Source organism: Cololabis saira, chromosome 10 (assembly GCF_033807715.1).
Source record: "Cololabis saira isolate AMF1-May2022 chromosome 10, fColSai1.1, whole genome shotgun sequence".
NCBI classification, from domain to species: domain Eukaryota; kingdom Metazoa; phylum Chordata; class Actinopteri; order Beloniformes; family Belonidae; genus Cololabis; species Cololabis saira.
The window spans coordinates 34480314-34492623 of NC_084596.1; the positions used below are offsets into that span (position 1 = coordinate 34480314).

At 42.3% G+C, this 12310-nt stretch overlaps 1 protein-coding gene across 1 annotated transcript; it reads left to right on the forward strand.

Annotated features, from left to right (window-relative positions):
* Positions 1 to 2639: 2639 nt before the first annotated feature.
* Positions 2640 to 10605, forward strand: LOC133452950 (NACHT, LRR and PYD domains-containing protein 12-like). The gene is made up of 10 exons (XM_061732719.1): positions 2640 to 2773; positions 3375 to 3491; positions 3572 to 3697; positions 4160 to 4238; positions 4401 to 4611; positions 4862 to 6647; positions 7028 to 7201; positions 8923 to 9096; positions 9478 to 9524; positions 9647 to 10605. Exons 2-10 carry the CDS (start codon positions 3397 to 3399, stop codon positions 10171 to 10173), a joined length of 3219 nt encoding a protein of 1072 aa, XP_061588703.1. The 5' UTR covers positions 2640 to 2773; positions 3375 to 3396; the 3' UTR covers positions 10174 to 10605.
* The last annotated feature ends 1705 nt before the right edge of the window (positions 10606 to 12310 follow it).

Below are 12310 nucleotides of genomic sequence, written 5' to 3' on the forward strand. Positions count from 1 at the left end.
TAGTAAATTCAGCCTTCCAAAATCACATTTCTTTAGGTATCTTCAGGCTAGACATTTTGTTCTTTCCCAGACACCCAGCCCTGGTGCATCGATAGGCTTGACCACAGTTGACAAAGTTCTTGCCACAGACCTATTCAAAAAGGGGCTCATTTCGTCTTTCTATGGCATGTTGCTGGATCTAAGGAGTGCCCCTACAGATAAACTCAAAGCAGCATGGGAGCAGGACTTAGGGCTTCCCTTATCAGAGGATACCTGGGAGTCCATACTTAAACTGGTTAATACAACCTCCCTGTGCGCACGTCACTGCTTAATTCAGTTTAAAGTGGTACACAGGGCTCATATCTCCAAGGCAAAGTTATCCTCCATGTACCCAGATATTAGTCCATACTGTGTAAGATGTAAAGTAGCAGAAGCCTCTCTCATCCACATGTACTGGTCCTGCCCATGTCTAAACAAGTACTGGATGGAAGTATTTCATACTCTCTCTCTGGTGCTTAAAATCAGATTAGAACCAAACCCACTGACTGCCCTGTTTGGGGTCATGGAGGGAGGAAGGAAGTTAACCACTGCACAGGGGCACACTTTGTCTTTTGCCTCCCTTTTGGCTCGTCGGGCAATTCTGTTCAGGTGGAAGGATCCCTTCCCTCCTACTCGTGCAAAATGGCTGGAAGACATCATGTCCTGCTTAAAACTGGAGAAAATTAGATACTCGCTTCAGCAATCAAATAAGTTCCAGAAAGTGTGGGGACCTTTTCTAGAAGCATTCCAGACCCTGTGAACTATACTTCATATTTCTTTTGTATTCCTAGTGCAGGCTTTTGATGTTAGAATGACCTCATATTGTGATTAGTAACCTGGCAGTGACATGGGAGGGATTAGTTTGGTCTGAAGTCTGTTTTTGTTACTATTTTATATTTTTTCATACTGTTTAATTGTTTTTTATATTTTGTACACTGGTGTATGCTATGATTAACATGCCCATGCCTACTCAAAATATTTGTAATTGACATTCAGCATTTCACCTTTTTTACTTTGTGAAAATTTCAATAAAAAGATCTTGAATTAAAAAAAAAAAGTACAAAATAACTAAAGTTCCACCTGAGGAGAACTGTTGTACTTTAGGTTAAGCATCAATAATTTGGGGGAATTATTAATCAGTCAAATCAACCATTGTTACATTACAAAGTTTAGAAACCATCTAGGAAACCAAACGTTCAATCGACTAACAGCTTCGGATCATGTGATTCAGTCAAAACATTGACATCTGCTGGCTGCTTGTGATGCATTTGAGAGGAATCGTTGACACACTTCATGATGTCACAGCTGTAGTATCTTTGTCTCATCTTTGACTTAGTGTTTATTAAAGAACATGTTCTCAACGCGTCTGACTGCTTTCTTCTGCCGTTAATATACATAATGAACGGGTTCTAAGAGGTTACTTTGAGTAAGTTCATAATAAATCAAAGTAATTAATCTGTCATCATCATCATCATCATCATCATCATCATTTATTTTAACTCACGACCATGATCACATGGTATGGAGCACAAGTATACAAACATTTGTACATTCATAGCAAGTGGCAAGTGTAATAACAAGCTTTTGTTTTTAAACAGCAAACAGAAGACAAAAAAGTGATTATTTAACTGGGATAGTGATCATCTTAATGTATCCTTGAAGTATACTAAAATGGATTCTTGCAAAAAATATACATCATGTACTAACTGCAGTTTCAATGTTCGTGTTATTCTATTACTGTTATATCCTATCAGAATGTGAAGGGGGAAGGGCTAAGGAGTGTGGGTGTGGCTGAGAGAGAAAGGAGACCCTCAACTGTAAATACAAGATGCTGAAGGTTGTATGGAAACCTGACTGAAACTTTATTATTTCAATAACATAACTTTATTTATCAAACGTTTATTTTACAATTTAGAAGACGGATCATAAAGAAGCAATAAGATTAGTTCAACCTAGATGCACGTAAGACAAAAAAAAAATAAGAATAGTGCTTTTGAAGGGCATCAGTATACAGGAAAACTAAAAAGGAGGAGTTACAACCACAACTCTGTTTGTTTTCTGAAACACTGATCTGGCAAGGTTTACAAATAAAGCTTAATATCACTTTTAAAGTTAACAATGTTGGGTTCTTTCGTTGTCCGTTTGCATTTACGTAGAATTTACCAGATAAAATTAAATTAATCGAATTAAAATGCTGGGTTTTATTCATATCTTTTCCTTCGTGAAAATAATGTCTTTATCCAGTAAAGTAACTTATTACATTGTTGTAAATAGATTTTCAATCTCGATCCAAAGAAATGTAACATAAAATAAACATAAAATAAATCCATAATTGTTGCTGCATAGTTATTACAAAATATCAGAGTATGAAATCATCCAAGTTATGTTTCAAGCTTTGAAGAAATGTGTTTGTATCCATGAATCATTTTAAAGTGAACTTCTTTGAGCTTGTTGGTAACTAAATATTTGTTGGAGTTGTTTTAGTTTTCATTTCCTCAATAGTTTCCACAAATACTTTTCTTGTTGTTCAGTTGTGTTAAACTGAGTTTACACTCCCCCTCCAATGGAGGTATCACACAAACCAGTTGCGCCACACTGAACCAGGAAACATTCAAAGTAAAAGCAAATCTGACATACCAGGTGTTAAACGCGTCCAGTGAGGTGAGACCTGAGGACGAAGAACAACTGCTGTTAACCGGATAAATACTAGTTTATTTCACTCTTAAACTTTGTCTTTTGACACAGACACATGAAGGTAGGAACTTCTACTCAATTTACCTGCAAACTTTGATCATTCTTGTGTTTGAAGATAAATCTACATGACTGTTAATGACAATATTTGTATCGGTTTTATTATTGATCAGAAACACTGTGATGATCAGCTGATGATTAGTTTTCTTCATCTATCAAACTGTGGTGTTTTTATTTGCTGGAAGAAAGCTGTCATCTCCAGCATTAAAGTCAGACTGCTGTTTCCTTGCCTTTCAAAATAAAGCGTGGTTCCTGAAGGAAGTTGTTTGCTGCTTGTGTAACTGTTGTGTGAAGGAGGAGGACATGTGTCTCTTCAGGACAATTTCACCTTTACAGGAACCAGACTCACGTAGAGGCCGAGTGTCTTTCAGCTTGTTCAAGATTTTCAACGTCCTGTTTCTGCAGTAAAACTCTGTTGTTCACAGACTTGAATGTTTTTAATCTTCAGAGCAGCCCAGATCAGCAGATACCCCTGTATAAGTGACTTCCTCCACCTCCCACCGATTTCTGACTGCATTCAAGTGACACTGATATAAAAACTAAAGAGATCAGTGCAGGATCAGCTGATCTCTGTACAACACCTGTGATGTGTGTTTCCTTTGCAGATGAAGGTGTGTGTGTGAGCTGATGTGGACGTGTCAGTGTGAGGACAGAGAGGAGGGAGTCCCTCCCTCTAAAACCTCTCTGTGTGGGGAACATGAGAGTCGGAGCAAAGCTCAGAGGTGAAATGAGCATCTCTAACCGTCCATGACTCTCCTGCATGTCAGAGCTCAAGACTCATCACCAAACATCATTATTACAGGAATCAACCTGGACCTGGACCTGGACCTGGACCTGGACCTGGACCCAGCTGTGTGTCCTTGAAGAGCGACTGGTCCAATCATAGAAATATTAACTTTAAAGGGGACCAACTGTCTTCCTCAGAGAGGTGAGATGTATTTAAATTCATTAAATGTATTTAAATCAGTCCTCATGTTAGGAAATGTCCACATGTTTCTTCCTGAGTAGATCCATGTAGTCCTGGACCCCTGTGGTCCTCCATCACCTGATGGTGATCCGAGCTTCCTCTTCATAGATCTTCATCTTCTGTCATGAGCGTTTTCCTCTGGTTGACACATCTGCACGTCTCCATCAGTTGTCCATGTTCTTCATTTTGTTGTAACTTTCTTGGAGCAGAACTGGATCTTGTAAATATGTGAATTAGCAGCGCTCTCACTGAGGTTACATGTACGTTCTCAGTGGACAAGTAAACCTTCAATACCACCAGTCCTCGGATGGACTGTCCTCATCCAAACATGACTTCATGAAAGATGAGATGAAAATGACAGTAGTAGTACAGTAGTAGTAGGACAGACATGATGTGAGCTAATTCATCCTAATTCCTCCACAGAGTGGACCAGCAGATCTCAGAGTCCCCCAGCGTTCCGTCTGTCCAGCAGCATCAGAAACAGCTGGACTCCATATTTCTGGTCTGTACATGAACAACAACTGCTTCTCCATCTGTTCTGTTGGTGTTTGTCTCCATGCTGCTCTCTGGAGACCAGTGGACTGTCAGTCCGTCCAACATGGGTCTGATCTTTGTCTCCGTGGTTTCAGTCTGATTGTGTCCTTCATGTGGTCTTCTGCTCCAGCTGCTGGAGGACAACATTGTCATGTTTGTGAAGAATGAGCTGAAGAAGATCCAGAGGGTTCTGAGTCCAGATTACCCAGAATCCCTAGAGCATCTGTTGCAGGGTGAGGATGAAGAGCAGAGGAGGAGCAACAGAGAGGCGTTTGTGAAGATCACAGTGAACTTCCTGAGGAGAATGAAGCAGGAGGAGCTGGCTGAGCGTCTGCAGAGCAGTAAGAGGATTTCTCTGAACATTTAAGCTGCTGGATAAATCACCCAGAATGTCTCAGAATGTCAGAATGAATGAAGAGAGATGAACAACATTCACAGATCAGCCACAACAACCCATCATGGCTCCATTGCTAACATCCTGGTATTAGAAACTCCAGGACCCCTAGTGTCGGTTCACATCCTGATTCTTTAGGAGAATTAAGTTGAACTTCATAAAACACTAATTGGTTTCTTCTTTCCATGTGTATTCAGATGTTTATGCTCCAGTTTGTCAAAAGCAGCTGAAGTCTAAGCTGAAGAAGAAGTACCAGTGTGTGTTTGAGGGGATTGTTAAAGCTGGAAACCCCACCCTACTGAAGCAGATCTACACAGAGCTCTACATCACAGAGGGAGGGACTGCAGAGGTCAACGATGAACATGAAGTCCGACAGATTGAAGGAGCATCCAGGAAACCACACAGAGCAGAAACAACCATCAGACAGGAAGACATCTTTAAACCCCCACCTGGAAGGGATGAACCAATCAGAACAGTGATGACGAAGGGCGTGGCCGGCATTGGGAAAACAGTCCTAACACAGAAGTTCACTCTAGACTGGGCTGAAGGCAGAACCAACCAGGACATCCAGTTCATGTTTCCATTCACCTTCAGAGAGCTGAATGTGCTGAAAGAGAGAAAGTTCAGCTTGGTGGAACTTGTTCATCACTTCTTCTCTGAAACCAGAGAAATCTGCAGCTTTGAAGACTTCCAGGTCGTGTTCATCTTTGACGGTCTGGATGAGAGTCGACTTCCTCTGGACTTCCACAAGAATGAGGTTGTGACTGATGTTACAGAGTCCACCCCAGTAGATGTGCTGCTGACGAACCTCATCAGGGGTAACCTGCTTCCTTCTGCTCGTCTCTGGATCACCACACGACCCGCAGCAGCCAATCAGATCCCTCCTGAGTGTGTTTCCATGGTGACAGAGGTCAGAGGGTTCACCGACCCACAGAAAGAGGACTACTTCAGGAAGAGGTTCAGAGATGAGGAGCAGACCAGCAGGATCATCTCCCACATCAAGACATCACAGAGCCTCCACATAATGTGCCACATCCCAGTCTTCTGCTGGATCACTGCTACGGTCCTGGAGAAAGTCCTGAAAAACAGAGAGCGAGGGGAGCTGCCCAACACCCTGACTGAGATGTACATCCACTTCCTGGTGGTCCAGGCCAAACTGAAGAAGGTCAAGTATGATGGAGGAGCTGAAACGGATCCACACTGGAGTCCAGAGAGCAGGAAGATGGTGGAGTCTCTGGGAAAACTGGCTTTTGAGCAGCTGCAGAAAGGAAACCTGGTCTTTTATGAATCAGACCTGAGAGAGTGTGGCATCAATATCAGAGAAGCCTCAGTGTACTCAGGAATGTTCACACAGATCTTTAGAGAGGAGAGCAGCCCGTACCAGGACCAGGTCTTCTGCTTCATCCATCTGAGTGTTCAGGAGTTTCTGGCTGCTCTTCATGTCCATCTGACCTTCATCAAGTCTGGAGTCAACCTGCTGGAGGAACAAAAAAACACCTTCTGGTGGTTCAAAATAAGAGCAGAGTCTCACTTCTATCAGAGTGCTGTGGACAAGGCCTTACAGAGTCCAAACGGACACCTGGACTTGTTCCTCCGCTTCCTCCTGGGTCTTTCACTGGAGACCAATCAGACTCTCCTAAGAGGTCTGCTGGAACCAAAACAAAGAAGTTCACAGAACAATCAGGAAACAGTTAAATACATTAAGAAGAAGATCAGTGAGGATCTGTCTGCAGAGAAAAGCATCAACCTGTTCCACTGTCTGAATGAACTGAACGATGGTTCTCTGGTGGAGGAGATCCAACGGTGTCTGAGGTCAAGACGTCTCTCCACAGATAAACTGTCTCCTGCTCATTGGTCGGCTCTGGGCTTCATCTTACTGTCATTACAAGAAGATCTGGAAGTGTTTTACCTGAAGAAATACTCAGCTTCAGAGGAGGTTCTACGGAGGCTGCTGCCGGTGGTCAAAGCCTCCAAGAAAGTTGTGTAAGGAAGAACACGGACACATCTGTTTCAATTACAATCACATGTTGTGTTCATGGAGGAAATCAGTTACATTCACTGTTCAACTAAGTTCAGGTTCATGTGGGACCAGTTCTCATCAGTGAACTTTACATGCAGAGAAGAGAAATGCAGCGATCACTTTTTATCAAAACTGTAGTGCAGCAACACTGATTTGGGGGGGCTGCAGGTCAGGATGTCAGCAGGTATCCAACAGACATCTATACAGACAGGTGGAAGCAAGCAGTGGTCTGTGGCAGCATGCAGCTCCCGAAGCTCTGGCCTGCAAATACATTCGTTCATTTCTTGAATTAATTAATCATTGTTTCAATTACATGATTATTTCTCCTTTATCTCCTCTGCAGGTTGAGTGACTGTAACCTCTCAGAGGACATCTGTGCAGATCTGTCCTCAGTTCTAAGCTCTCAGTCCTCCAGTCTGACAGAACTGGACCTGAGTAACAACGACCTGCAGGATTCAGGACTGAAGAAGCTGTGCCCTGGACTGGAGAGTCCACACTGTCACCTGGAGTCTCTCAGGTCAGAATCCACCAAGTGTTCAACTGCTGACTGCTAGAACTGTGGTTGATATTGAAGGATTGTTGATGAGAGAGTTTGAATAATTGTAACTGGTAACTGGGTCCAGATCGGGTTGAAGCGCTACGGACAGTTGGTCAGAACTGTGTGTGGATGATGAACGAGGAGAAGGGCTCCACCAAGTCCACATAACCATCTGTTTGTAGTTTAGTCAGTGTAGCAATGCTCGTGCTACGGGGGTCACCAGACAGGACAGCAGACACAGGGTTTCAAGGAGGAATTCTTAATTATTTTATTTCAAATCCCACAGACGTGACCTAGGACTCAGCCAGGCACAGATCTGCACACAGCACCTTCAGTAGCTCTGTCCTCTCAGCAGAGCTCCGCTCTGTGTTTTTCCTCTCTCGTCTCCAGGGCCCGCACACTACTGAAATACACAGAGAGTGATTAGACACACCTGTGCACCGCGTCACCTGTGCGCCACCCCCCCGCACTCCCTCTCTCTCCTGCAGACCATGCCCCAATCCTGCACTCTGCCACAGTCAGTTTCAAGTTATTTCAGTTATCGTTGGTACTTTTTTCTTTCTCTAATTGAAGAGTATCAACAAGTTTTTTCACATGTGGAGTAAGCCCTAATCTGATCTGTTCTTTATCAATAAAAGTTCTCAAATAACACTTTTATGTCAGACTTTGAAATGTTTCCTACTTAATATTGAATTAATTTCCATAAAATGCTCAAACTGGAGCACCAATAACTGTCAAATGGTGACCGACCTCAGCCGCAGAAGTGTTTGTTCTTCTAACTTGGACTCAGTCTGTGTCTGGATGTCAACAAGGTTCTGGACTGATCAATATTCTGTCATTGATCCATTTCTGATCATCTAAATGGTGACAAGTCAGTGAATAAGCTGAATGAGCTCCAGAGTTAACACAAGTGACAGAAATCATCCTCATGAGAACAACTGATTGATTTTTCAGTTTGTTATGTGGAGTTCAAATCAGCAGCAATGAGAACTTCCTTTCCTCTTGAAGAATCTGACATCATTCATGAGGTGGACTGCTGTGGTGCCGCTGAGTGAAAGGTAGAATTGGAAACGTTCAGTGTCACACTACCAGAACCCGAAAATGGAAAAGATCTTCATTAATACCAGATTCTCTGAGAGAGAAACTGGAAAAGAGCAGCGCTCTCTCGCTCACAATTTACACTGAAGTAATAAGAAAACACTAATCTTTGTTAACTTTGAATAAAAACCAGAAGATTGTTTCTGGAGACAGAACATTTCAGACCAAACGACATCCCTGGAAACAAGAAACACTGTTTGGTTGAGAAAATAGGGTTTATTCAGCTAAAATGAAGCTCATTACAGGGATCTCAAACACAGCTGACTTATCTGATTATAAACCTACCAAAAGTGTTGAGGACAGATATGTCAGTCATGGAGTGTGATGTCACATGCTCAGGTCACATGATGCTCTTCACGTGTCTCTCTTCACATCTGGTGTCGGCCTCAGCAGCTGTGGGACTCTGTATGTTTATGTTCGTCCACAAGTTTAGTTCAGACTGAAACGTCTCAACAACATTTGTTGGATTCAGGGTGATTTCCAGTGTTTCTGCTGATCCTGACCTTTCCTTCAGCGCCATCATCAGGGGAACATGAGGACAGAGTCAGCTTTAGTCTAAGAGCAGTTCTCTGAGCCTCTGCATGTGTGTTGTGTGTCTGCAGGCTGTCAGGCTGTCTGATCTCGGGGGAAGGCTGTGCTTCTCTGGTCTCAGCTCTGAGCTCCAACCCCTCCCACCTGAGAGAGCTGGACCTGAGCTACAACCATCCAGGAGAGTCAGCAGTGAAGCTTCTGTCTGCTGGACTGGAGGATCCCCGCTGGAGACTGGACACTCTCAGGTATGAAGACAGAAGAACATTAGATAGAGTTGCTGCAGCTCATCTTGTGCTTCAGCAGAGCTGATAGATGCATTTCACAACCCTGAGCTGTTCTTGAACCAGTAAACATACCAGAACCACAGCATTGTGGTTTCAGGCCCATCACAGCACAATAACAGCTGCACTGTCACTCGACCATGACATGGTCTCCTCCTGCTCCTGATTAAACAAAGATGAAGTCAGATGAAAAGAATGTGTTCAAACTGTGCTGGAATATGACGACCACAGGACAGAGATGCTGCATTCAAGAGCATCTGTCCAAGTGTTGGATTGTTCCTTCATCAGTGTGTGAGAGCCATGTAATGTCCATGTTTGCTGGTCTGACCCCCCTCCTCCTTTCAGGGTGGAGCATGCTGGACAACAATGGTTGACACCAGGCCTGAGGAAGTGTAAGTGTGTTGTTATTTCATTCAACCATCTTCACACTGTCACATCACTCATTCATGAGTCCATCAATGATCAATGACGGATCAATAATAACTGCAGCTGGGTTATTTGTTCTCTCCATCAGATTCCTGTCAACTCACCATCGACACAAACACAGTCAACCACTACATCGAACTGTCTGACAACAACAGGAAGATGACGTACGTGAAGAAGGATCAGTCATATCCTGATCATCCAGACAGGTTTGATGTCTTTCCTCAGCTGCTGTGTAGAGAAGTTCTGACGGGTCGCTGTTACTGGGAGGTCCAGAGGAGAGAAGGTGTTTCTATATCAGTGAGTTACAGAAGAATCATAAGGAAAGGAAACTCTTATGACTGTTTGTTTGGAAGGAACGATCATTCGTGGAGGCTGGACTGTTGTGATGATGGTTTGTACTATGTCTATCACAATAAAAGAACCTCTTGCTTCTCCTCTTCCTCAGTCCCTGACAGAGTATCAGTGTATGTGGACGTTCCTGCTGGAACTCTGTCCTTCTACAGCGTCTCCTCTGACAGACTGATCCACCTCCACACCTTCAACACCACATTCACTGAACCTCTCTATCCTGGGTTCAGGTTCTGGTCCAGAGGTTCTTCAGTGTCTCTGTGTTGAGTTCAGTCTCAAGAGTCTCCTTTTGTCAGATAAACTGTCTCTGTTGAACAGATAGTTCAGTCTGTATATGTCTGTCTCTGTTTCCATCAGAACACATGAATCACATGTTGGTGAAACTGTTCTGAATGATTCCTTGGAAACTTCTTTAAAGGTGGAAACTTCGTTATTCCAGGATCAACATGTTGTTCTTCTGTCTGTTTCCAGTCAAAGCTTCACAGTGAACACCAGCATGTTGTTTCTCTGAGTTACAACCTGCTGACAGATCTGAGCACAAGGTTGGTGTGCAGCCAGAGTTCACCCTGGTCTTTATTCACACCCACTTCCTGTTCCAACCATGACGTCACTACTGGACTGTCAGGTCTCTGTCATGGTAAAGTGTTTGTTTATATGTGAGCTCTCACCAAGATGAATAAAATGATCCATCCATTATCTGGAACTGCTCCTTCATGTTCAGGGTCACGGGGGTCGGCCTTGTTGATTTTTAACCATACTCTGATTATTTTTATGTACATTTGTCAGTAGAAGGAGAAATCAACAACAATAATGTGCTTCTATGGTTCTCCTTTTCTCACTTAATGATTCAGTGAGTCAAGAAAACTGTTTGGAAATAGGATGTTTTTATTGAAACCCCAGATTTTATGATACATTGTCCACTGAATTAGGTTTCAACTGTGGGAAAGTGAAAATGTCCACTTCTTCCCTTATCTGTTTCCGTAGTATGTGTGGGTCACTGTCTTGGGGGTGATTCAGTTTTAAAGTGTTCATTTGGGTGTGGTCCAGACTACTTCCCCATTTTTCCACTTTCATTTTGTTATCTAACCATAGTGTGTTTGTTCATTTACTTACCTTGATGCTGCTACGTGTCATTGTGGAACCGCGCTCCGCAGTGAGACGGTATTTATATCATCCCTGCAAGGGGAAGGGGTCAAGGCGGGTGAGGTAATAGGGGAAGTTATTCATTCATATTCATTTATTATCATTTTGCACAATGGTGATTATTTTTGTTTGTGTTATTTAGGTTTGGATGGATTATCGTAAAGTGTATTATTTTGTCTTATTGTGTTTCTGGGATTATGTTTGTGTGTTGGTTTGTTGGCACTGAGCACCCCTCTGTGGAATCTAGCTGCCCAATTAAGGGTTGGGTGGGGCATGTCGTTATGCTACCTTTTGATGTAACCTACGTTTATATCAATAAAAAAACATGTTTTAGGGTAATGTCTGTTATTGATCCATTCACCCACAATGTAATACCTGTATATAATATAACTAACTCCATTAAGCATAAAAACCTTTTAACTTTATTAATTGATACATTGTATGTTTATATTTACCTGCCTCTTACAGATAACTCGTTGATTTGTTATGTATGTAAATATATATATATATATATATATATATATATATATATATATATATATATATATATATATATATATATATATATATATATATATATATACATACATATGCATCATTCCAAGATGGTGGCAAGGATGTCGTGAGATTCAGCACTCAATAAGGCATCTACATGTATACAGTGGTTTATCCTTTATCCCTGCCATAGTTCCAATACGGCAAAATGCTCACGCATATGTTCTACGTCATCATTGTGTACAAACTGAAAAAGAGTCTACACAATTAAAAAAACTTGACTATGCATACAAAAATGAATATCAGGGAAGGGAAATGGAAGAACCAGGCCACCGGAGAACATGCTTGCAGTGTCAAAGGAAGGTGAAGAGCCTTAAAGCTAAATTTAAAGAAACTACTGATTCAAACAACCAAAGCGGTCATGGTCGAATCACCTGCCTGTTTTATAACTAGCTAAGCCGTGTTATGGGCAATAAACCCAGCTGTCAGCCTTTAGAGCTGCTGGACGGCCACGAAGCAGCTGAAAAAGAGTGTGAACCTCCGACAGCCTGGATATTGATGGTGAGACAGGAAAAGTTTTCAGTCTTGACATACATGCCTACTCATATGGAAAGCCTTGAGTGGAAACACACTTTTAGTAGAAAATAAAAGTTAGAAATGTTGCAAAATAAATTTACATTTGGATACTTTAAGTTGAGGTGTGTTGAGGCTATTAAAGGAAAATTACATTAAGAGAATAAATGAGCCAGTGAGCGTAACCTACGCC

What these genes read in the sequence shown, in the direction of transcription:
- LOC133452950 (XM_061732719.1), top strand. Translation starts at nt 3,397, where the DNA reads ATGTGGACGTGTCAGTGTGAGGACAGAGAGGAGGGAGTCCCTCCCTCT. An exon ending in TGGAGACTGGACACTCTCAG is followed by an intron (nt 9,097 to 9,477) that starts GTATGAAGACAG and finishes TCCTCCTTTCAG; the next exon opens with GGTGGAGCATGCTGGACAAC. An exon ending in GACACCAGGCCTGAGGAAGT is followed by an intron (nt 9,525 to 9,646) that starts GTAAGTGTGTTG and finishes TCTCTCCATCAG; the next exon opens with ATTCCTGTCAACTCACCATC.